The sequence below is a fragment of the Rissa tridactyla genome, chromosome 9 (assembly GCF_028500815.1).
Source record: "Rissa tridactyla isolate bRisTri1 chromosome 9, bRisTri1.patW.cur.20221130, whole genome shotgun sequence".
Lineage (NCBI taxonomy): Eukaryota > Metazoa > Chordata > Aves > Charadriiformes > Laridae > Rissa > Rissa tridactyla.
In genome coordinates, this window is record NC_071474.1 from 11,677,492 (window position 1) to 11,703,471 (window position 25,980).

General features: G+C 40.1%; 1 protein-coding gene across 11 annotated transcripts in view; it reads right to left on the bottom strand.

The window, feature by feature from the left end:
- PDE8A (phosphodiesterase 8A) overlaps positions 1 to 25,980 on the bottom strand; it is a 169,110-nt gene that overhangs the window by 20,759 nt on the left and 122,371 nt on the right. For 10 of the 11 annotated variants that reach the window (XM_054215151.1, XM_054215152.1, XM_054215145.1 and 7 more), the window contains exons 4-18: positions 25,536 to 25,592; positions 23,142 to 23,199; positions 21,592 to 21,680; positions 21,267 to 21,345; positions 19,559 to 19,696; positions 14,144 to 14,232; positions 12,808 to 12,859; positions 12,665 to 12,707; positions 11,714 to 11,791; positions 10,399 to 10,469; positions 9,595 to 9,759; positions 6,915 to 6,963; positions 6,518 to 6,653; positions 3,601 to 3,799; positions 708 to 925 (exon numbers count right to left, since the gene is read on the bottom strand). In XM_054215151.1, the coding sequence (XP_054071126.1) occupies positions 708 to 925; positions 3,601 to 3,799; positions 6,518 to 6,653; positions 6,915 to 6,963; positions 9,595 to 9,759; positions 10,399 to 10,469; positions 11,714 to 11,791; positions 12,665 to 12,707; positions 12,808 to 12,859; positions 14,144 to 14,232; positions 19,559 to 19,696; positions 21,267 to 21,345; positions 21,592 to 21,680; positions 23,142 to 23,199; positions 25,536 to 25,592 (1,521 nt within the window). The remainder of the gene's footprint in view (positions 1 to 707; positions 926 to 3,600; positions 3,800 to 6,517; positions 6,654 to 6,914; positions 6,964 to 9,594; positions 9,760 to 10,398; positions 10,470 to 11,713; positions 11,792 to 12,664; positions 12,708 to 12,807; positions 12,860 to 14,143; positions 14,233 to 19,558; positions 19,697 to 21,266; positions 21,346 to 21,591; positions 21,681 to 23,141; positions 23,200 to 25,535; positions 25,593 to 25,980) is intronic. The other variant, XM_054215150.1, reaches the window with a different exon arrangement.

Sequence of the window (25,980 nt, forward strand, 5' to 3'; positions counted from 1 at the left end):
GCTGCATGAAGTACCCTTTGGTGTGCAGAGACATATGTGCTAGAGGCATGACTGGATCTCTAGGAGAAACAGTGCACAAGCTGGTGAGAAGCAGAGGCACCGGCTACTCAGGAGGACTGCCAGGACATGCCACACCACCGTGCTCCCAAGGCATTTTGCTCATACGCTCAGCAGTGGCTCATACTCCAGCCAAGTTTTCAGCAATACTTTTCTGCTGTATCTTGAGAGGGCTAAAGGCAATGGTCACATCCCTACCCTAAATGCCTTTCTAGGGCTGTAGGAACACCAACAGTTCTTTCACTGTCCTTCCCACTGCAACGAGGCATTTAATTTTTGACTGATGCTCTGTGACTCTTTCTATCCTTGTTCTACCCAGCAAACATCTACCCACTCAGCCATAGCTTGTCCTCTGCATCCGATGATACAACATTATTATTCTGGACATGCTAACATTAGGATTTACACTAAGTTCCTTAGATAGGGTCTGCCTTTTTATCCACAGGAGGAACTGAAACCATGGGATTAGTCCCAAGTCTGTGCAGGACAGGCAGAAGCACTCTACTGTTTAGAAGCAAACTTCCACAACGGCTACAGTTATCCATAAGGCACTGCCTTCCTCTAGGATGCTTGTTTGCATTATCCTACGTTACACAGAAGAAAGTGAGAGATGTCAGTGGGCAGACAAGGGCCCTGGGTTCTAAGCTTACCTCTCCATGTTTTTAAATATATTGCATTTGTCATCCCGGGTGGTGAGCTGGAAAGCCAGGGCAGCATGATGGCTCTCCAGCACTGCCGTGTCATTGTAGAGAATCGCTAGCTCACTGCCAGCATTGCACAGGAAAGAATTTGTTCTTCCTGGGTGATCCACGTCATGGACTGTGGCAGCAATGAGTGCGGCAACCTCGTCAATCGGATCCAAAGTTTGCTGAAAATAGAAGGATGCTTAGTTTTCCTGGCAGATTCATTAGAAACCCTACTCTATCCATAAGACTAAGCCAAGTTGCTGAGGAATAAAAGGCAGAACTCTGCAGATCAGTAAGGGTCAGATGTTCTAGACAGAGCAATGGAAAATTCATTATAAGCTTCAATGAACACTGCATGACTTTTTTAGCCATTTCATGCCTCTTGAATTTTGCCTTAGCCACACCTTTGACAAAACACATCAAATTAAACAAATGCAAAGTAATAAATTAGTTTGTGTTTTCTAACAACACAGAAACCACCTTCACTTGCAGGTAGGGTATTTGGCTTGCAAAAAAGGCCGATACTGCTAAAAATTGTTCTATTTCCACCAGACCTCTTCATTTCTTTTGGAAACTTAATGTGTCCTAATCACATTCCACTTACATGCTGGCAAAGTTTACAAATTGTAAGGAATGTTTTCCATATATTTATTTCCATAATAACAGTGTCCTGAGGCTACAGTTAATACGAATTCTATGAAGAATACTTGATGGTTTACATCCATGGAGAAATTACACGACACTGTTCTACACTTTCTGTATCAGATTCTGATTCTCTGAGCGTGCTGCACTCCATGCTTTATGTCTACTTATATCGGCCGTTGCTTTACATCTAATTATATCTACTCTATAATGAAATACAAAACCATTTGCGTTTTAAGGTTTTAACACTGTATTAATAGCATAAAGGAGAAAAAGAACCAAGCATCTCAGAAATATACATTTGGAAACTAGCCTTTATGCTGTGTTTATGCTGGGCTTTTTGTGAAGGACCACAGATACAAACAATTATGTTAAATATTTTAATAAAATGAAAGAGACCTCAGAGAATTCAGAATGGTTAAACCTGGTAGGTGAAAAGACAATCCCCACCCTACTTTACACCTCCTGAAATTAATGCAGTGACTTAACTTTGATGGAGCTAGGATATTATTCGTTGAGGACTGTCAAGAAGGTCTTGTGGACAACAACAAAAGGTAAAGAATTTTTCTACTCTAGGCTCACAGTTAGCATTGTCTGAAATACTACCTGCTGTGTGTTAGCTTCTTCCTTCTTTCTTTCAGCTGCTGCTCATGGGATTCTATTTTTGAGGTATGAAGTTAGGAGAGAGAGATTTTTAGAACAAGCTCTCCTCAGAGGGACACACTGACTGGTGCTCAGCCTGGCTGAGAAAGACCTGTGCAGGTGGGAAGTGGCCAGAAACTGGAGAATACTTGACCTGTAGGACCACAGCAGTGTATCTCACGCTTATTTCCTGAGGCTGACACAACAAACTTCGCAGGCATTTACAGCGCCTTTACCCCTGACTTCAGGTCAAGGATTCTAACTTTGTCATCTTAACTCCTGTGGCACAGAAGTGGAAGTGATTCTGAGAACACTGCTTCAGTTTGGGAGCCAGAAAATTTTCCCAGGCAAGAATCGAGTTCAATTTACCGAAAAAAATCTTCCCAGTGTGAATCTGAGTGGCAGAATCTGTCCCTCTGTTTTTAGATTAATTTGAACTCTGGACAACACAAAAGCAGCTGGGTTGTAACTTTGAAAAGATAAAGAGAGAATTTTGAACTCTGATTCTGCTCCTGCAACATTTTTTTTCTCTTTCTATGTGTACAGAGGAATGGAAATAACATTCTGGAAAAGGAGGCGGCAATCATGCTTCCGTGGCATTGAAATGAGTCCAGATCTTGTCTGTTTTTCATAGATATTCTTGGGAAGACCAGCTAAACCTCTGGCAAATCAGGGGCTGAAAATATCCAGCAAAGTTCTGTTCCCACTTGGCACACAGTATGTGTAAGTCAGCCTCTGGAGAGCACGCTAATGAGCTGCAGCTCCAGGTTAAGGGACTTACTACAGTTTTAATGAGCTGTCAGACTCTTGTTTACAGTCACAAATGTCTCAGCCAGGTGCCCATCACTAGCACTATCCTTAGGCAGGCCAATTCAATTTTCTATACAAAAATGCAGCTCAGAAATATGTACTGCCGCTCCACTGCATACGCATGTAAGCACTGTTTTAATTCCCCTTCTCCGGTCTCCCCTCTAGGCATGTGAGAACAAAGGTTGCTCTGATTTATTCTGGTTGTCAGTGGCTCTAATATGCCAGTGGGTGTTATGATACAAGGAACTTCGACAAGCAATCTTTTTCAATACTCTCCTCCAGTGCACTCTCTCTAAGCCTCAGGGCTTCTCGTCCAGTGGGTGACAGAGCTTTGGAAGCACTAAACCTACTTTATGGCCTATATTGTCCTGGGAGTCTTCTGCAAAATTATCGTCACAAGGCATAAGAGATGGTGATTTATTACATGAAATCTCTATTTGGAATGTACCATCACAAAAATAATTGTCGTCAGCTCACCTATCTGAGAAAGTTTAACTATATGAAGAAGTTTTGTTTTAAAAGGCGGTTTTCTTATTCTCCCCCCAAGAATAGCTCGATTCCTGTAATATTAGTATCCCTCCTTCCATATACACTATGCGAGAGCTCCTAGAACTCATGTAAAGCAGACGAGCTCTTTGACTTCAGAGTTACTAAACTGGTTGTCACTAGGTAGACGTTTGGCTCTTGGCAGCTTTTTTTGAGAGATCTTCCTTTGATCACACCTGTACTTCCCACCTACACTCTCTTATAAATGTGGACTCACCTTTACTCTTTCTTTAGACAAGAAATAAGCAGTGGCATGTAGTACATCTGCTGAATGAGTAGAGTTATGGTAGGAGTTGGAGGAGTGGTAGTTAGCTTCAATAACTTGTAACCACGACCTCAGAGTTGATTCTGAACAGTTTAAGAATTCACAGATTCCAAAGCGAGCAAATATTTTGAGACCCAGATAAACCAAAGGCCTGTGGAGAAAATCAAACACAAAGTTTTAAAACAAATGAGGTTGAAAGAATATTACATAGCACAAATAATATGAATCTATACAGCACTTTTAACCAATGGCGTGTCAGATTAGGTATAAAGGACTTGTAACCGAATTACAGCCCAGACCTGTAGAAATGTTCTGCCTACCCATCACTGGCACACGCTCAGAATCACACCAGTTCCTGACACTTCCAGGAACACTGAAAAGGCTCTGTAGTGCTGCTGCACTACACGTAGCAGTATTTGGGGGCTTGGGGAGTCTATGTTGGGTCAATGCAGGCTGCAGTCAAAATGAGATAAATTAGCAAGTACTAACCTGTGCATGAGAGGAGGGAGGTAATCTTGCTGCTGCCACAGGGTCCTAAACTAGCTTGTTTACAGTTTAGATTAAGTATATCTATACTATGAAATGCTGCAATCATTATTCTTTCTGCATTCTAGATCTGCTCCATTTCTTTTACGCCCACCCTTGCAGGCTTCCATTGCTCACTGACTTTGTGTGCAATAGAGATGAGAGATGGAGGTATTCTGGAAGCAAAGGACCAGGACAGAGTACGCCATTTCTAGAAGACCATAAGGGCCAGATGAACTTTCAGGCTAACCCGGTTGGAGACCTGTCTCCAAAAATAACCAGCATCATTGTGTTCCAGTACTCTTGCTTCTCCCAGGTCAAACCGCACAATTTAAACCCAGATGACAGACAGCTGAATGAAGATCAGAACAGCAGTACAGAATATTTCTAATCTGAAACCTGTGAAAGTGCAAAAAGTTTAATAGACCAAATGAAAAAAAAAAATCAAGTTTTAGTCCACTAGCCTTTTTTCTAATCCAGTTAATACCGCTGTTTGCTTGTCCAGTACATTTTTTGCTTACAAAGAACAGGTATAGTGGTAAATATTTTCAAGTGTGGATTCTTAAAAATAGATCTTAAATCCTTATGTTGGCATCTCAGTTTGCTGCTTGATTCCAGATGCACCAAGGACTGTGACTTCTAGCTGCACCTGATGGGTGAGCTGAGGTCCTTTAGAGCTGCTAAGGTCATTTAGAGTTGGATGTACAACTTTTGTCAAAAAACCCTCAACAATACTGTCATATATGAGAATCATAATATACTCAAGTTAAATCCCCTCCAGTTAGCACTGTCAGGCAAAGGTCTCTCCAGGTTTCTGTGTCAGGGAACTGTAATGCACTAAAGCTTAGATTTAACGAATTACCTTGGCTTTACTACTGTACGTCTGCTTGGACTTAAAGACAATACTAATAACATATTCATAGCTGTGATTCACTGAAGGTCAGTTTAATTCTCTTAATAAATGAATTGCCTTTATTTAAACGCAGCAGGAAGGAATCATAATTATAATACCTTCAATAAGCAGACAGGCAACAAAATACCTCCTTTGCCCCTCTGTGGTCTCTCCAAATCAGTGAGAACAGAGAAATGAATCTGGTGATCTCATGCGTGTTGGCTATCTGGTGATCTCATGACTGTTGGCTGGGATAATTAATTCTTAAGTTACTGCAATTTGTGTATTAAATGTTGTAAATCACACAGACTGACTACATTTTGACCGTTTGTTTTTTTTTTTAATTACTGTATCTATAGCACTTCATTAGAAATAGAAATGTAGCAAAGCAAAAAAACCCTAAAGTAACTGGATGCAAATTCCTTCACTTACAATAAAATCACTTTAAAGAAGAATAAAAACCTGATTTTTTCCACTTTTCTTTTGGCTCTTAAAACCATGGTCTGAAAACGAAGTGCATGTATGTTAACTAAGTGCCTGACATCTTTCTTGGACATTGTTTTTCAATACCTTTCAAAGCTCTTACATATCTGGGATCTTGACGAGGGCTTAAGCCAGTCAATTCATTGCAGGATCTAGCCTCCAAATTAGTGTCTCATAGAAGCTTTAAGCTAAGACAAAGCACGATACATGAAACTAGACCCAAAGGAGAACTTTTGACAGGCATCAGGTAATAACAGCAAGGATTTAAACAGAAAGATCAATTTACAGTCTTAGTTGGAGCATTTGCTACTAATGAAGTACAGTCTATCAGAACTGCTTTTGAAAACTTCTGTGATGGAAATTGGTATGCCCTACTTTTTATCAGTAAATATTCTTCAGTTAATCTTATACATAAAATGTAGCCTGCCGAGATTTTAGAATAAAGACCTTCCTCTAATCCCAGAGAAAGGCAACGGGAGTTCAGCTGAAAAGCTGTATTTGAACTGTTAGGAATAAAAATAACCAACTACATGGAGAGAAAATAAAACATGATCTGTATCAACTGATCAAATTAAGACCAGCATGTTGACTCTGTGTGTAGTTGGCCATAATTTGAATTTGAATCCCCACAGAACAACAATTTGATTTGTAGAACTTTTCTATTATTGAGATCAGAAAAGGAAGGCTTTTAAAATGATGTTGTTTTGTTATTATACCATATCAAAGATATATAATCTTCACTTACATCCACTGGGAATCTGCAGGAAATAGTGCATGATGAAACAGAAGATATTTAATGGGTTCATACACAACTAGAAATGACAATGAGAAAATTTCAAACATTTCACTTTGAAAATAAAAGTAATTCCATTTTAAAAGCACAGGTAGAGAGATTAAAGAGCAGATTACAGGATGACATTTAAGTCACTTTTCAGTTACTTCAATATATGAGCTCTTGAGTTTACTGACCTTTTATGGGTGGCAGCCTCAAGTTCAAAGATATCAAAATCCCAGTGTTCTTCATTTTCCATTGCCTGTGTTATCCGTGGGGGTATGTCATTGAGGGAGATCGGAGAGATCAAACTGCCAGCGACCTGATGAGTTTCTGTTGAGAAATATATTTGCAGATCACTATTAATAACCCTGAGATACACTTTTACTCAACGTACGTGTTTTCTTTTCTGTAGTAACGCCTGGCCACTCTCATTTCTATAAAGCTCAGTAATGTTGCAGAGCAATACTTATAAATAACAACAAAACAAAATCAAACAATGCTTATAAAAAAGAACATCTGATCACATTTCCTCTGTTTCTTAAATTTCTTAACATGTTTTAATATCTCAGTAACCGCCAAAGTAAAACTTACGTTTTGCTGACAATATGTATTCATTCCCTGATAATCTTCGTAAACCATCCTGTTCAATAAAAGTTGAGAGTTAAATGCAGGGTACTGTACAAACAGTCTGTAAGATGATGACATCAAATAGTAGCACAATGACTTTAGAGAAGCCTGACTGCAACCTGTCACCGTCATCAAAGCTGCCTCTCCCTTATTTGTGTGTACTGTTAAGCTTTGCCTGGTTTACATATAGTTCATAATGGATGAGAAACTGCACGATATGGGACGCAATATACATTCAGATAGGTACAAACTCAAATTTCTCAGGTGCAGATGGAGGTCTGGAATTACACCACCTCTGTCTGGACAAGACAGGCACAGGTTCTGGATCTGTGCTGCAAACCAGACACGGCATGTCCATGTACTTCCCACCAACAAGCAAAGGTGGGTGGTGGGAGGGGATGGACGGAGACATGCTTCTGCTCTCCTGCCCCTGGTATTGGCAGATGGGGTCACCTCAGCAGCACGAGAATCTCATGATTTGTTGCTGGGATTGCAGAGCAACAAATGACTCTGAGGCTTCCCTTCTATCAAGAAGAACGTATGCTTGTTTATTCTCCACCTCAGGGCCTCCTAGGCTTAATTCTGGCACGATGCCTAGATGTGCAAACTGAGATGACAGATTAAAACTAACAGAATGATATATTTAATATTTACTTTTCAGCTCATAATTCCAAATGCTGTGGCCGAAATCCTGCTTGCTCTTTTGATGCATACAGCTGTTAGTTACTGCACATTAACGTTTCACCCATGATGTAAAAAACAGTTATTAAAAAAAAAGATATCTTTCTGAATGCACCTTACTAACCACGTTATGCACCCAAAGTATAGCAGAAGTAAACGTGGGTGCTATATCTGAACATGCAACGTCTGCACTTCAAAGAATTGTTACATCTCATTTTTATTTTCACATTTGTAGGTAAATTAGTCTGGAATTGTGTGATTTAAAAGGAAAGGGAGTGCAACATAACTGGCTCAGAGACTCTTCCGTAGCACTGTTATGACACAAATATTTAGGACACCAGATGCTGTGTATTGTTTAGCATCAAAGATTAGTTTTTTAAGAGTTGAAATAGCAGGTGTGATTGTATCTGGCAAATCCATCTTTGAACTCCAAATGCCCTTCCCATCATAAATTCTGCTTGAGAGTTCAAATCCAATGACCTGCTACTTGTTCCCCTACTCAGACATAACTTCTGAACATGAAATGGAATAATATGATTCTATTTTCAACAGACCCTTTGCTGGAAAAATGCTTCTCCCAGATAATTTTAGAACTCATAATATAACATACACCCCCATGCTCTGAAATGGATTTTCTCAGCTTTACTATTGCTCCATAAAATAGCCTGTAGTTTTATTTTTAGTAAGGACTTTGTGTTTTGCAATGTTGTTACCTACATGTTCCCGGACCATAGACTGAATACAGTCAGAATACAGATGTACGTAAGAATCAACAAAAACCTCCACAAAAAGGAGAAAACAGTTGAGTTTAGGGACTACCTGTATTCAGCAGGAGAAAAGATTAACTTTGAGAATCTGATGATTATATGTATTGATATTCTTCCTATATTTTTATAGTTAAATTAACAATATATTTTGTCTACTGAGCTAGTAAATTCAACCGTATATGAACTGTTCAGGTCTTCTGGAATTCTTGAAGTCTCTCGTATGTTTCTCCTGATTAGATATTTGCTGTGGTATTCTAAAAGGCAAAAATATATGTAAACTGTTTAAACATTCTGATGGATACTGCAAAGGCACCTTGAGAGTTACGGCATGAAATGATAATAGCCCAGAGACATCTCTGAGAAGCTCACATCTTCTGAGCCGTTTTGCATCTAACATGCTGCCAATTTTTGTCCTGAGGTAGCCTTTTCAATGCAACCTACAGACTAACAGGAACACATATCCTTAAGGCACAGGTAACGTTCATCCAAGTTCATCTAGTTATGATTGGGTTCAATTCTTGCTTTGCTACGTGCCCTTTGTTCAACTTTGGGTACAACGCTTCTTTTTCCAGTGCCCCCGTTCCTCCTTTCATAACATAACAACATAATAGATGCTTCTTCAGTCTTTCTCTTGCCTTATTTATTTAAATTACGAGTTCTGTGGAGGCACGATTGTGCTTTAATATGTGAACATTCGTGTTTTTCAGCTCAAAGCACTCTGATCTTTATATGAGTCTCTACGGGTACAAATATAATCAAGAAATAGCAACAAAAATACATATTTTGCAGTCTCTTGAAAACACAGTCTATACACTGAAAAGTCCCAAAAACATGCCATGCTAATCCTAATTAAGAAATACAAGCATCTACCTATGTTAATTTCTTCCTCTCCCATCTATACCTTTCTAAAATGAGCCACATTGAAAAAAGAACTGGTTTTCCTTTCCATTTCTAGCAAAACTAATGCTTCAAAAGGACTGGTCAATTTTCTTCCCATTTTCAGAGCTACATTATTAATGGGGGGAGGAGGGGGCGCCGGGGGGAATACACCAAAAGAGGCGTGCAGTTTTTCCTGAAAATTTGGCATTGTAGAGGTAAAGCACATGCCAGATAAAGCACATGATAAAGACTGAGTAACTGGGAAAATCAGGCAGTGGAACGTTAATCAACAGCTGTTTGTGGCAGCATGTACTTACTGTCATTAACCCTCCAACGAGGTCACTTGTATGTGGATCCTCATCTTTTGTCCCCAGTTGTGGAGAGTACAATTCAGTGGTTCTTAAAATCTCCAAAACCCGGTCTAAAGCTTCTGCAACAGGCATGGGACTGCTTTCTTGTGCAGCATTGATGATGTTTATTACCTAGTTTAGGATTAGGAATTTGGAAGTGATTTAAGAAAGAACAGAGACACTCATCAATTATTATGGAAAACTCATAGCAAATAAACAAGATCTACATCTTTAATCCCCATAGGGGAGAATCAAAATGGAAAGGATGTTAATAAAACGCTGACGTCTGCTACTGACTCTGGGAACAAGACTGTGGCCTTAAAGACAGCAGGCTTATTAATGACTTTCCCGTTCAAGGCACAATCTCAAAATGTCTCTGAATGGATTTAATATAACCTTCTCCCATTTGCCTCTCTCAATTTATTAAAGAGCTGTTTTTTGCCAAATTCTTGAATGGTTTCAGAAGGCAATTTGCAATGTAAGTAAGAAGGAGGAACTCTAGTCCCCCCTTTACATAGGCAAAAGTCCTTAAAAAGGGTCATGCAATGGCTGACCACATGGAGGGGACTCTACTAAGCAGGCTTGGGAGAACTTTGTTCAGAGCATTTGGCTTTTTGGAGCTCCACCAGCGGGCAGGTGGAATGGGGGAAGTTGTACCAGAGACCAGCGCTGCCTTGCTCCTCAGTCTGGATGCTGTACAGGATCCCTGTGCCCCAATATTCCAGTGGAGTTACAGCACAACTGACAACAGCCAGCGACAGTGCGCATTACCTTGGTGATGGGTGCTTCAATCGTCATGGAATGTATCCTGGCCATAGAAGAGTGCCGCCTTTGTGAGCTGCCTGTGTGGAAAACAAAGCAGAAGTTGTATCCTGATTTCAGCGACAAGGCATGACAGGAGGATCCAGCCAAGAAATCTTGCTTCATTTTCTGAACTGCTTACCCTGCTGTGCCCTTCAGAGGCAATCTATTGCAGAGGGCATACACATGCTTGTTATGCTGGGGACACACAGGTGCAAAGAGATGTTTGATGAACCACTGATATCCCTGATTAGAGATAAGTAGCTGTAATAACCTGGCAAAATCATAGCTTTGGTTTTTTAGTTTAACTAAGTAAAATATTCAATTAAAAACCCAGTTAAAAAGACTATACAGAATTACGTGTGTCTAAACTGGCAGGAACAGGTGGGTAACTATTGCACTTAGGTTATTACAGGATAGATCTACTTTTGCTGCCTGATGCAACATGACAAGTCATAGTGAGTCAGCTTCCAAGCTGAGGTAAATCAGTGAAGCTCCTCTGAAGTGAAGATAGCTATGCCAAATTAAAACAGCAGAGGTTCTGGCCGATTATTCATTGGAAATTGCAAAACAAATGTTTTATATCAGTTAGCAATTTTGGTTCTGTAGAGAAAAGGATAGGATGGGATTTTTTCTGGATAGTTATGTTGTGCTACCTATAAAATGCCGACACATCTCTGTTACTCTTTGTGCTGAGCAGCTCTTAAGAGCAAGAATCAATCCTATTTTTGCTGCACTGGAGTATGATTGTATTCTCACTGCCACAGACCTACTTCCGTGTTTCACTAGTGTATGCTGCCTAGACTATAATGATGTATGCTTTAACAAAATCACTTAAGTATGAGCAGAAGTTTTGAATATGTGACTCATCTATCAAGTTTGGGATGATCTAATGGAGCAAAATACAGCACAGTGAAAAGAAAACAAAATTAGTAAGAAAATTATCTTCATATTTTTATCAAGAGAAGAGGTAAGAAATGTAATAATTTGTTAGGTTTAGAGTTTGCCATTTGTACTTGAAAGTATCTGTGTTCAATCTCATGAGGTCTTCCATGCAGAACGGTAGACGATAGCCTTCCATTCTCCACTGGTTCAAAAACAAGCCTCAAAGTTCAAGAGAAGAAAATGGGGCTATTTGATAAATGTAAAGTTGTTCATTAATTGATGACTTGATACTTTATTTGTGTATGTGTATTTATACACATACATACTTATGTGTATTTGTATGTGCACATAAAAATCTGAATATATATAGAAATCAGGAAAATCTACTTATTTTACATACCATCACTCCCTCGTGATGTTGTGGATCTGACATCTAGCGATCCTTTCCTCCTGTCTTTGTGTCTGCAAGTCTGAATATCTGTGGAGAAAATGATATTGTATGACATTAAGCTGTGCCTAAAATGTACGTTAAAATAACTGAAACTCAGAGAAAGCCTGAGAGCAGCTGAGTGACATTCACCACAAAGCTTCAGCAGATACGAGCCAAGGAAAGTTCCTTTTTAAATTCTCACCCAATTACACTGTCATGACCCCAGCCATGCTCTCTGGCAGAACATGCCTGACTGTTTTTGCAGAAGGGATCTAACAGTGTGTTAAAAGTTCCTCTCTTGACGCAGTGGCACAATTGTAGTTGTGAATATACAACTTCTGCCACAATCATGGGTTCACTCAAGGAGCAACTGCCACAAAGAACCGGTGGATTAAAGTAGAACACACGCTGGCAAACTGGGCATTGTGTCCTAGGTCCCTTACGGGCTCCAGCAGACACAACCTGTGCTGCCAAGGCTACAATTAACAAGTACCTGCAGCACGGATGCCAAGGATGTCTTCATTGAAGTGCTGATATGTGGGATGAGGGTGAATGGTAGTGTTGGTCATCCTCATTTCCACCCACATGCAAATGCCCCACAACACAGCTAAAAGCAATGCAAACATACAGGCTACTAGCTATAGACCAGCCACAGCAACACGACAACTAGATGGCATCCTTTTTATTTCTAATTTTGACTCAGGGATCCATTCCCTGCAATTGAAATGTGACACTGAATCCAGCAATACCACAATACCAACTTGGGGCCCTATTTCTGCCTTTTCAAGGGTGGGCTGCTTTGTGTCACTTCTATAACAAATGAGGCTGTTCAGATTGTCCTGTGCAACTGCGGTTTTCAGGCAGATCACTAACAAGGGGCTTTATTCTTTCCCCAGGTACAGAAGGAGAGATATGTCATACCTGTCTGAGATTCAGCCTGGACACGTTCACATGTCTTCTCTGCCTACAAATCAGTATGAGAAATCCACTTAGTCAGAATTTTCCCATTATTTTGTAATATTTAGGGCTCAAACTAAAGCAAGCATAGCACTATTTTCACTTACCTTATTGTTGTCATTGCACAGTCTACTAATTGACACATAGTGTCTAATCTTTCTGTAGGCAAAAAACAGTGTGTTAATTCCCATCCAAACCTCAGCTCAAATTCAGTGCTGATACACAAAATGGGTAAGAGCAACAAATTAATACAGGACAAATCCTGTTCTGGCAGGAAGGCTCAACTAGGAACGGAAAAACCCCACAGTTCTGCACGTGATGGGGAATATAAAATAGAAGCATCTTTCGCAAAGACTGTCTCCTCCTCTTTTCTCTGCCCCAGCCCCAGCTGCTTCTGGGCTACTGTAGGATGTTTCAGGTATGATATAAATGCAAAACATGCAACACTGCCGTCCAACAATCAAAACTTTTTATAGGATTTAGGGACAGAGCAATCAAACTGAAAACTACACCCTTGACTACCAGGGAACTTTCTAAGCCAGCTTCAAATGGGCTTAGGTTATTCCACGAGTAGCAATGTATGTAGTACATATTGGTCTTACAGATTTGGCATCTTAAGCCAAAAATATGTTTTCACTCTATTGATGGAGACTAGAGAACGTGAAATACTTCCAAACATGAAATCAACCCAAACCACTTGTTTTTAGGAAGTAACTGCATGAAGAAGCTGCATTTGGCCTTTCCTTCACGAAGACACAACTTTCTAAATGATTGTCTCAGCCAAGTCTGGAAGATAATGTGCCATGCTTTCAATTAATGTTCATGTTGCCTTAGAGGGCTTTGAAACTACTACTGCATGCAATCTGATCCACTTTCTTTCCCAATATAGTACAGAAGGACTCATCATAAAGGTACCAATAACTAACGTTTACCTGTGTGCTCCAAATGCTCTATTTGGGGACCAAGTGGGAGTTGCATAAAAATCAAGACATGCTTAAATTTTGACCAGGATCAAAGCACCCAGTGACCTCGTCACAGAACAACTCATGGCAACAGCCGTGAGTAGGTGAGCACTGAGGGACATGGTAGCGGTGCACAGTGGAACAGGACGTAGGTCCTGGTGCTCCCAACACAACGCACAGAAAGAGAGGAGGAGGGTGCACTTCCACGTCAGGGAGTATTAGAAGAGTAAGAGTCACAAGTGAGCACATTTGTATCTTTGACCCCTTTTTGGGCAGAATTGGGAGAATTTCACTTGCCCTGCATACAACATGTAAAGTTGATTTTGCCCCAAGGAATTAAATGCAGAGGTCTGAGGCTCCCTTCCTTGATAAGTTTCCTTTATGCTCAGTAACAGGATAATCCAATGTGTGCTGAAAGCAGCTGAACTCTCAACTGAGCCTTGATTCAGACCTAAATCATGGCTTTAGCTTTCATACTTACCCTCCCTGTCCAACGACAGGTAGTATCTTCACATTTTGTTGTATGTTATCTCCATTTTTCTTTTTCGCATAGTACATTCCTTGCCATTCCTGAAAAAGGAATTCAAGTGGAAGGAAGTTCAGATAAAACAGGAAGAGAAGCTGTAGCTCCATACCTTTCTTTCACTGAAAGCCGTCTTACAATACAAAACCAGTCAGGACTGGTTAAACTGCACTTACCCTCAAATTTCTCCCCTGTAACTAGCCTGTAGGTCACTGTGTTGCTGCCAACGCACAAAGAACTTCCAGAAAGGCGGTCTGCGAGTACCCTGACGGCAAAGAGCCGAACCTCAGGTGCGGTGGGAATCAGAACCACACATCTTCTTCCCTATCCTACCCCAATGGTGTTGGGGGCCGCAGGGGGGAGGCCTGGCAAAGACCCCCGCAAGAGCAAGAGCTCGGACCAGTCCCTGCCTGGAGCAAGAGTCCCCCAGAGGCTCCAGGAGCACCTGCAGGCTCTAAGAGTGGGAGACACCCCCCTGTTCTGCCCCAGGGCCACACCGCACGGCTGGGACGGCTACGCTGACCTGCCTTTCTCCCTGACTGCGCTGACTCCTCCCAGGACAGGAAAGTCAGTGAGAAACCACTATGCCGACCTGTCCACCTTCACTTCTGGACTGCACCATCTCTCCCGCCGAGTTGGGAAGTCCTATCGCTGGTTAACATTAAATATATCTGTGACTAAAAGCACTTTGATATCCTAGTACATTTGTTTTCCACAGTGTCAGTCCAGTCTCAAAAAGCGGCAGAGATTTATTCTGGCTTTTTTAAAGCAAAAGAGAGCCTAGTAGAATAGCTACTGGATTCTGCTTCCCATCTGCTACCTCCCCTCTAAAAGCACTCTGGTTTCAGGATCACATTTAAGACATTTAAGTAGACAACTTTTGAATCAGATTGCCAGTATCATTGTTTTTTGTTAAAATTCACAAAAGGGGAAAAAAAAAAGTGGAAAGGAATTTTTCATTTTGCAGTGAGAAGTCTTTTTTTTCCTCTGGAAATGAGATATTTCTTTCTAGTGTAGAGCCTCGTTCTCTCTTTCAATGAGACCCGGGAAACGTCCCTTCTCCCTTGTTTAAGACATGCTTTTCAACGAAATACTGTTAAAACAATCGATCTCTTTTGCTATTTAGAGATTTTAAAACCAGAAGACCCCACCGTGGTCTAACACCCTCCCTGCAGTGGAGCCCATGGCCGTGCCAAGAAGCTCTGTGCCGACGCGGCTGAATGCAACTCCCGTAGATGCCGGGGCATCGGCCCCGTTAATTGTTGCTCCCTCCCGATCCCCTCACCACGCTGCTACAAATACCACAGCAAAGACATACACCACAACACTGACGGACCTCCCTGGGTCTTCCCTTGCGCGCAGTGCCTGGACTAGAGTTGCCCCCTCACAGGGCTATTGAGGAAAACTGAGGGAAAGCAAAATTTGGGAACCCTGGGTCTCCTTGTTTTGTTTCTGGCAGCAGCATAGAGTAACCTCCAACAGAGCCGGTCTTTTGTGACCTGGCAGCTGACAAGATTTACAATCTTGCCTACACACTTCCATCCCTAAAATACTTGTTGGTGGTCTTTTTTTAATAGATGCACATTTTGAGCTGGGCATCTAATAAATACCAAGCAATTAATAAATAATTGATTCCATATTGCATATTCACTTCATACAAACTACCCATGCCAACTGCTGTCTTTCAGCTGAGTTCAACAGACTTCAGATGTGATCTTACAAACGTATGTGAAAATACCTTCCTGAGGCACACGATACATATTTATTTAGGTTAGACTGACAGATCTCGCAGTCAAGCAGGCCACAGCACAGGTACAGAGAGAACAGTTTTGCATTTATGTTGACGGAGCCAGCAAATAAAGACTCCAGCCCGCAGAGAGCTGCACGGTGACAGGCTGTGCGGAAAAAAAAGTATGAAAAGGCTTTTCCAAGGATCTGTTGGAGAAAAGAACTGTGCATAACAAATTGGGAAGTGAGCATAATATCTTCTCCTGTGAGCTGCATAAGGAATACAAATGAAGATAAAGCAAACATCACAAAATTCAATGCTCTCGTAATTAAAAAGTATGCATATCAATAGTTTCCTGACAACCAGGATGAGGCAGAGATGAGTAATCGATCTCTAACCCAGGTAATAAACCCGGAATATGCACAAAGAGGTGAAGTCATAAGGTACAGATTGGATAATTCTCGCATTGAAAGCGCATCCTTTTCAAGACAGGTTATTCACTAATGTGTTCTTAGTCAACAGATTGATTTTTCAACTTGTGAATTTCTAAAAGCTGTGAAGCTGTGGCAGGAAATGTGCGAGGGAAAAGGTCAGCAGAATTCTGAGAAATAGGAGGTCCAAGCCAAACTCCTGCTGGTAGGTAAAGTTCTCCCAGGGATGTTACTTAAACATATTTTAAGCACACCATATGCTCCCTCACAGAGCCTCTGTCAGCAATCCAATGGAGAAGAGCTACTCCAGGAGCCGTGCTGTCAGTCAAGCTCATCGCTACGTCTCCATTACAGCCACACAAGTACCGGGACCAGTCACTTCTGCACGGCCTGGCGTGCTGGGATCGAATGCAGAGTAAAAACCATACACAGTAAAAAATAAAAGGGTTTCACCCTTTGCAGAGTGAATCAACGCTGAGCTTTCAAACTTCATGAAGGCAGCCATGGCATGCATCTACCCCCGGAGCACTCACACGGGCAGGGTAAGCAATCCCCCGATTCAGCGTTCCTTTTCGACTGGGGCTTCTTGCACTAGACAGCAAAGCTCGGCAAGCTACTTGTAGAAAACAGAGCAAACCGAAATAAACCCAAGATGTCATGAAAGCAATCTCACAGAAAGTAAGGCGGAGTTAGGAAGGAATCGCCACAGACCTTTATCACACAGCTCGATGGCTCTCCGCCCCCTCTGTAAAGATGGTTATCTTGCAAATAATTCCCAAGGAGTGAGAGGAATTGCATGTCTTGTCTGATTTATCAAGAGCTATCCATCTCGCTTCAGAAAAAGCGAAACTAAGATAAAGAGCTTTGTGTCAAACTGCAGAGATCAGAGGCAGCAAAAATTCTAGGCAGAATTGCACATTTCATCTTAATGGATGTAATTTGAATCATGAAACAGAAGAATGAAGAAAGTACTTCTTTTTTAACTCCTCAAGTATGGATGGGTGAAAATGCCTTTCAATAACACTGGCTTCTTGCAAATTACAGCCAGCTGTAGTAACAAAAAATGAACTTCCAGAGATATTTTTTTTGCTAAGAGAAACAACATCCTGACCCAAGAATCCCTGTGTACCATGCAATTAGCAATTTTTGTGTATAATGCCTATGAACTTTTGTTTGGATATACTGAACTCGCTCACAGCGCTATGTCTGTCAGCACAAGAAGGGAAATGCTGCAAGAGTTCATCTTCCTAAATTCCATTTAAAGACCAGAGGTAGATTTTATACAGCTTACGTTTTTCTAAAGATCAGAAAATCTTGCTTTCTATTATTTTTGTTACATTACCACGTTTGTTCAAAATGGAAAAGACAAACCTGTTGACAAGAGAATATCACAGTAGTTGACAGTTGGCTTTTCTTGTATGCTAAAACCTACAGTAGCCAATGCATAGCCTACCGTAATGGGAAGCAGTCTTTTAAATTTAGGATATAAAGAAATCACAAGCCTGCAAACAACATACAGACCGTATCAGAATGATCCAGACACACGTTAGGCACCTCTGAAAATTCTGACACAAATGATTTCAAACTAAAGCACCTTCAAAGGGCTGCAGCATTTCAAAGGTTGCTCTGCACAGTTAACAGCTACTCGCAAATACTTCCTGTAAGAATTTAATTTGCAATTCATTTTTCTATTAATATGTAAACGTAAGGCTACATAGATTGCATACTATAAAATGTTCCAAAGGGAAATACAAAAAACATATAAACAGAACATATCCACCTAAACCAGCTTAAGCTATTCCAGACAGACAGGTTTAAATAAGTAGTATTTCATTAGCCCTCACAGTTGGAAGTCCTAGAGGCAGGAATAAAGTACAAGGAAAGAGATGGATTAGCGTTAGATTTCTATCATTCATAGGGTAAAATATATTTCCATTATTAAAGACAGCAAACTAAAATATTGAACATTTGATCACTTCATATCTTGAGAATTGATGATGTGGATTTAAAGCCTGACACGTCTAATGTATCTGAATTATATAACTTAAAGAATACTCCCTCATAACATCAGGTTTGTATTACACACATTTACTGAAATAATTTTGGTCAGGCAACGGAGGCGTGAAGCACCATAATCCAAGCTATTGTCTCTTGCTGGGATCTCTTCCAAAAGGCCAATACATGCAGAAACGAGTGACACACGCTTGTTGAAACGCACATGCAATCTGCACCCAGCTAGAGTGCAGCTTTTGGTGATGAACGCTCGTGTTAGTACCCTGATTTACAAGTATGACTCATCACAACCTTGCACCGGTGCTTTTGCATCACTGCCTAGGTACACAGAGTGCCCTGATTCATTCTAGCATCTCCCTGCTCCGTGTCAATAATGTGGTGCTTCCCTGCGGACAGTCAGGATGACCCAACTGGCTATCCTGACTCAGGTCTGAGCATGGGCCATGACGCAGCTACAAACACACCAATTCCCAAATCTCTGTTATCTCCATGCTCTTCTGCCTATAAGGAAATACATGTTCAACGACATCGCCTCATAGTCAAAATGCAGATGAAAGCTCCTAGATGGATCCTCACGCTACCGCCACAACAGTCCCAAAGGGACATGGTGGAGCTACCAGGTACACAGCAGTGTCTCTCTGTAACGACCCCCCTTGAAACCAGCTGCACTTCCTCATCCACTTTCTTGGTGCAACGCACATTTCTAATGAAAATCCATTAGACAGGTCCCGTGTCAGTAGGGAATAAAAGACATTGGCAGCTGGCAGCTGACACTGCCTGTTACTCTCAAGTGATATTGCAAATGTCTCTTCTGATATTTTTACATTCTGAACTTGCGAATCAGTTTCCGCATTGCATGCTGAAATACTTCAACGTGGTTCTTTTCTCATTTACATCACACTGGATAACACGTGCTTTCATCCTGTTTCTCTTTGGTATTCCCACACTTTGTGCAACCTAGAGCATATCTTATAAAGAAACATAGCAAGTCACTTATTTCATAAAAAGTGTACCCCTTCCAAGCAAGAAAAGAGAAAGAAGTCCTTAAACAAGGAGAGGAAGTAAAATATGCTCATTTTTGAGTAAGAAAGCTGCAAATGCTACATGTCTGTGAAGCTTTAAGTTACATCATGTGTCATCCCTGGGCAACAATAACTTTTGAAGGTAGCACATGACAAGTGATACAATGCCATTACTCACCTTTCCTATCTTTATGCAGGAATTAATAGTATCTAGGAAATCAGCTTTTTTTTCATTTATAGGCACTTCTGTTAATTCCTTTCCTATTAGTTCACCTATTTGATAGCCCATCACTGTTTCAAAAGCAGGATTGACGTACTGTGAAAAAAAAACAAACAAAAAGCATTCAACAGAATACTTAAAACACAACAGAATCCCTTTTTTTTTTTCCATTTGCTAAACCACAGGACCTCTTTCCCAGGCTGAAACAGATCTCTGTATGTACTGCTCCTGAGAGAGGTGCCAACACTTTTTCCTCTGTGAAGCAAAACAGGAATGTCCATGCTGGAAGAGCTGTGTAGAGTGTGTGCACATGAGCAAAGAGAGGCAAATTATGGAAACAGCTGAATATTACATATCCACAGAGTTTAGACAGACAACATCAATTCCTGAAAAATGAGCTATGTCAGCTCTCAAACCTATAAACCTCAAACCCACCTCAGTGTTTCTAAAATTCACAAATTAGATGGCGGGATACCATAGGAATATTTACCTGATCTACTGACAAATTCATCATACTGTGTGTAAGGGCCAACCATGGCTAGTCCCCTGCCCAGGCAAAGCCCAGCCAAGCAGCCTGGAAGAAGTGGAATCTAATAAAGCAACTTTCTCTCTGAACTGAATGTTGCGCTTCGCTGTGATTCTGTGGCCCTTGCCCAGCAAAACTGAAGACTGGTGCCCATAGCCCACAGCCCACACCTTCACGACCCTCTCTCTAACTGAGTTACAGACACAGGTCCCATGATAACAGCACCTGAACGGCTCACAAGTTGCAATCTCTCAATAGGAGAGAAATGAAAAGGGTGCCACTGGATACCTTCTGCTCTTAAAGGTTCCCCCACCCTGTGAGAAAGCCCTTCCTGCTGCAGCTCCAGGACTCTTCCCCATCTCATTCGTCTCATACTCTGGGGCTCTCTGCAGAGGGACAAAATTTGGTCTGAAAAACCGTATTTAAAACAACTTCAGGATGGCTTCTGTTGTTTTGGTAAAAGGGATGAAGAAGGCACATCCTTCAATGAAATTGCCATTGTCAAGATTTGGGTCAAGAGGGTACAATTTATATGCATGTTATAACTCCCAGGGGCTTAGACTCAAGCTCTTTACCGATAATAAAATCATTCCTCGTAGCCTTCATAGCTGGGGATGGAACTCACTCCCTTTTTCAGGACTGCAAACGTAAGCACAATTTCTTTTCCCTTTTTTAAAGAAATTTTTAAAAGGGGATTACATTCAAAAACAGTTGGCCCAAGAATCCCCATGCATCAAACAGTATCAGATTTACACGGGGGAGAAAAAAAAAAGTATACTGCCTTTATTTAAATAGAACATTGATCAGATTTGTTTTTCAAGAGCATCAAATTAACATAGAATGTTTTTGGAAGAGAACGCATACTAGCCAGTGGCTGTATTCATTCACGATATAAAGGAATCATTACAAAAAAATAAAATCAAGAGAGTAAATCCTATTAATTTAGAAACAAGAACCTCCTTTAAAACTGACCTGACTTATGCAAATTCTACTCTACAGCTAAGCTACTCCCACTTTTTAGAACGATTAAGTTAGGTTAGATTCTTGTACTATAAGCAAGAGTAAATGTAATTGTGGATGAAATAAAATAGTCAGTCCACAGAGTAATTTTCTGTACTTATAAAAATAACTGGAACAAACCTGTATTACATGGTCTTCACTTGTGATCTCAATGGCTTCTTGACTTTTCTCTAATGCTGTAAATAATGAATTACACGCCCTGGAGACAAAAAAAAAACCAACCAAAAAAAAGGCATCTCATTAAATTTAATCCATATAATTGTTATTGTATATAACGATAAGGTGTTGCAACTCCATACTGAATAAAACTGCACTTTAATGATTAAAATATTTTCTTTAGTTAACTGACATTCTATAACTAACTGCACTACAGTAAAACAAATACTCCTTTAAGGATGTGGGTGAATTAGCATTGTTTTCTTGGTGATGTTTTTGGTAAAATTACCTTAGTTTGAATTGTGCTCGCACTTCTCCGAATTCCAGCTGAATCAACTCATTGTAACAGGCCATTATATTAGAATTTTCCACATATCTCTGCAAATTAAAGGTTAGAAATATTGCATTAGTACACATTTACGTATTCAAGAGTACAAAGTTGTGTTTTCTTTTGCTTGATAAAGAACAACAAAGGAGTAGATATGACAAAAATGAACATGTAACACAAGCAACATGAGAAGATTATTTTTTGGGACTAGCAAAATTCTTCAGGTAGCTGCATTTTGAAAAGGTGACAGATCCTCATGGCAATGAGGTTCAACCAATTTCTTTACTCTCTGTGATTGTCAGCATGATCAATATGTAAAATAATCTACTTTTAGTGATGGTATATGCTTTGATGCTACTTATTTAAAATAAAATTGAAAAAATTATGTTGTGCCACACGTCATCAAAATTTGAGATTATTATGAGTTTCCAGTTGCTAACATCCCAAATTATATGCATAGAAGAAAGCAAAACATCCTGACAAATATACCTGCCATTGGACACAATTATTCATTTTGGGGCTTGTATAACAATGACCTCAGAATCTCTGATGTTATTTTAAAGCATCATATTTACCAGGTACGAGCCTGAATGTTAAATCTTTGTTCATGCTAAACTGCCACAGATATTGATAGTTTGGGAGGGAGGACGGATTATCAAAGGGAAGCCACCACACCAAGGCTGCTAAACAAAATTTTAGTCCCATCTCCAAGCATCTGATCCATACATAATTGGGAACCCGTGTTGGATTACTTATGTGCCCACTGGAATGACTCTGTACATGCAAGTACAGTTATTTTCAGGCTCTAGCATTTCCCGCATTAGGACTTTACTACATATAAGCAAATAGGTGCAAATGGATTGTGATGGGATGGCAAAAAATCTGGTGAGCCTGCAACCAAATACTCTGAATCACACTGTAAATCATGCACATTTTTGTTCCATTGTCAGCTTAATGCAATGAGGAATCCATTTAACTGACGCACTAATAAGCACCTTTCCTGCTTAATTGGAGTAGTTGCCAAGGAACAGATTCAATGTAATACTTTTCAGGTGCCTCCAAACAATAGATAATAGCACTTGACAGGGTCTGAAGCCTGTTTACAGATGTGAATTGGCGTTTGCTAGAAGAGACTTCCCACAGCACATTCTGTTGTTCATTGCAAGCTGCTCTCTGGCTCTGCTACAGTCACTAGCCAATTTTGTCAATGTCAACTTTTCAAGCAGAGCACCATGTACTTACTCTGAAACAAATATATAAAGTAGAAAAGTCTCAGCACCACTTCTTGTATTCCTGAGAATGTCCACCTACTTAGTCAGCATTATTCCAATTCTACTGGTGTATGGTAGTTCAGAACTGGGAGATATATATAAAAGAATGAGCAGCACAAACAAGATGTACAGGTTGGGTTACTGACACAAAAAGTCACTGACAGCCATACTTCTGGACAGTTTCTTGCATGACAATTTTGGAATGTCAGAGCAACCTAGTAGAGTATGAAACATACATACCCTTGTGAAGCCAGCAGAGATCAGGGGCAATATTGATGACTCTTCACGATCAGCGTGCCTTTTAAAAAAGGATGATGAAGTCAGAGATTATTTCTGTAATCAACGGAGACCCAATTTCACAAGCCATTGACATATCTGTACCCCAGATGTCACACTAAAGGCTAGTATGGCTAGGTCCTTATAGAATCTATGAATAAAACATATATTATGTGGGTTTTATAAGCTTTCATCTTTGGCATGGATAAGCTAAATTGTTATTTTCCTTTTTGCATGTAACAAACTGTTTAAATCACAAAGAACTAATGCTTCAAGTAAGCAAGTTAATTAGCTAGATTGTTGGACTATTTCTTCTTCTTTCGGTACTGGGTTCTTTGTTGTTTATGCTGTCCCTAGTCAAAGATGCACTTGAAAGTCTACATGGATGAAGTTTTATGAAATTACTTGTTATCTGAGTGTACCAAATCTTAGGCGGGCAACTCAAGATGCCTGAATGAGAATGGATTTTCTGTTGTTGCCTACCCAGTGCCTTCTAGGTGGTCACTTGGGGATGACATACTCCTAAAATGAGGTATCTGAATCATTTTGAAAAACTTGGCTATACTGACTGTTAAAAGACACTCCAACATATACGAATGTATGGCTGGAATCAGGAAGAAAGGCCATTATGTTAAGTTTCTGTAAATGAGCTGACGGAAGCTGGTCAAGTTTAGCAGATGGCACAATAGCTTTCATTTATGTGTAAAATTTTGATCTTATGGCATCTCTTATTTTTGTTTTCCATGTACTTGTTTCTTATGCACAAAGAGAATGACGCCTACTGACGTACAAGGTTTGCCCAAAATTAAGCAGAGAGAGAAGGGCAGCTATCAGAAAAATCTCCCCACTGCTCACGCCAGCTATCTGGTACTGTTGCCTCTCAGAAGCATGAAGAAAAAGGACAGGCATTCTGCAGGGGAAAAAAAAAACAAACCAACCAAAACTCAAGGAACTGAACTGCAGGAAGATGAAGACCCTCCATATGCTATTGGCTAAATGTCAGGCTTTTTCACAAATATGCTTCTTGCAGCAAGAAAGGAAATGTGTGAAAGTGCTCTGTCTGTGAAATCCTAAATGGTGACTCGAGAACGCTTGTGTTTCGCACATGGGAACTTGTCACAGTCGACTCAGTCCCACTGGAAGGCAAACTCACTTCCGAAGTTTCCCGTAGCCAAGGATACCAGACACATCTGAAAAGTTTGAGAACTCAAGTTGCTGAGACATTGTCACGGCAGGGGGCTATTATCTTGTCCTAACACTCAGTGTGAACGTTTTGAAAAGACAAAAATGAACTGCAGGGAGAAACCCCTTTTGAGCAACTACTTAATTGTGAGTCAGCAAGCCCAGCTTCCAGGCTCCCCTCACTTTTGAGAGGAACTGTTGGCCCACAGAACCACAGGTGTCTTTCTCTCTGATGTACATGAAGAAGCTCTTGAGTTAGTTTGCTCTTTCACTCCTTTTTTTCTCTTTTCTTTTGAATTAGTTCGATGAGAGACAATTCTGACTGTAGAAGCAACAGTTACCACAGTCAGGAGACTTCCTGGCATAAAAACATTAAAGATGATATTCACAATGGAATCCCTTGAAATGTTTAATTAGGGTCTTTTGTTCACTACAGATGCTGGTGGAAAACAGGATTTTTAATGGGAAACTTCAACACCTCAAAATTGGTTTTCAGAATAAATGTTTTCTGAGAAACGGACATTCCCAAAATTGTACTTTGAGGAAATTATCTTCCATTTATTTAATTTCACATTAAATATATCGCATTTTCGTTACTTTTACATTATTTTATGATGTATCAGTAATGTTTTCAGAGGGAGGAGGATGAAAAAAGCACATGCACTACTTTACTGAGATGTCATAATATTTTATTTTTAACATTGCTATGGTCAGATGCTACTTTAAACTGATCAAATTGTTCTACATCTTTTTTTGTAACTCAACAGATCTCCTGTTTGTTCAGAGATCATTCAGACTGAAAGACAAATCAAGAAAGGTACAAAGTGTTATTTTTATTAATATGAAAATACAGATCTGTGAGGCAATTCCACAGTTCTGTACATGATGTGTCAGAGGTAATTTGAAACATATTCCTAAAGCCTCCAGTGATCAGCAGAGGGGAAAAAAACAAAACAAGACAAAATAATAAAATCCAAAGGGAGACCTCCTTAGTAAAAATTAGAAATCGAAAATCCTGTCCCAATACTGCGCCAAGAAAACTCTATATGGTATAACATATTATCACTAGCACACTAGAAGTTCTAATTCAAGTTTCTTACAGTAGTATTTACTTTTCCAAGGCTAAGATTTACATTTTGTTGATCACGTGAAAGTAAAGATATGATAAGCATTTACCTTCGTACTACACCAATAATGACTGTATTTTCTGAGGGTTTCGTTGTTCTGATAGACCTTTAAATAAAAAGCAAGATCATTTAACATTTTTTTTTCATGTCACATTGCAGAAAACATGACTTTACAGAATCTTCACACAGTACTTTTCTTAAAATGTCTCTTTTAAAGGGTTTAACAACAACACAGAAATCAAATCCTGAGCCTGCTGGGCCACTAAGAAAGGAGAATAAATTTAGCTGGGCCACTAAGAAAAGAGAATAAATTTAGCAGTGCCTGACACTCCATGAAAAAAAGACACAGAGAATGCAGATTAACCTAAACGTCAAATACTCTCAGTGGGGGAATAGCAAAAATTCTCCCCTCTGAAACGGCATGTAACGGACTTGTATGAAATACTTGGCCTCACTCATTTAAGCAGCATTTTACTTCATTCTGGGACAGAATG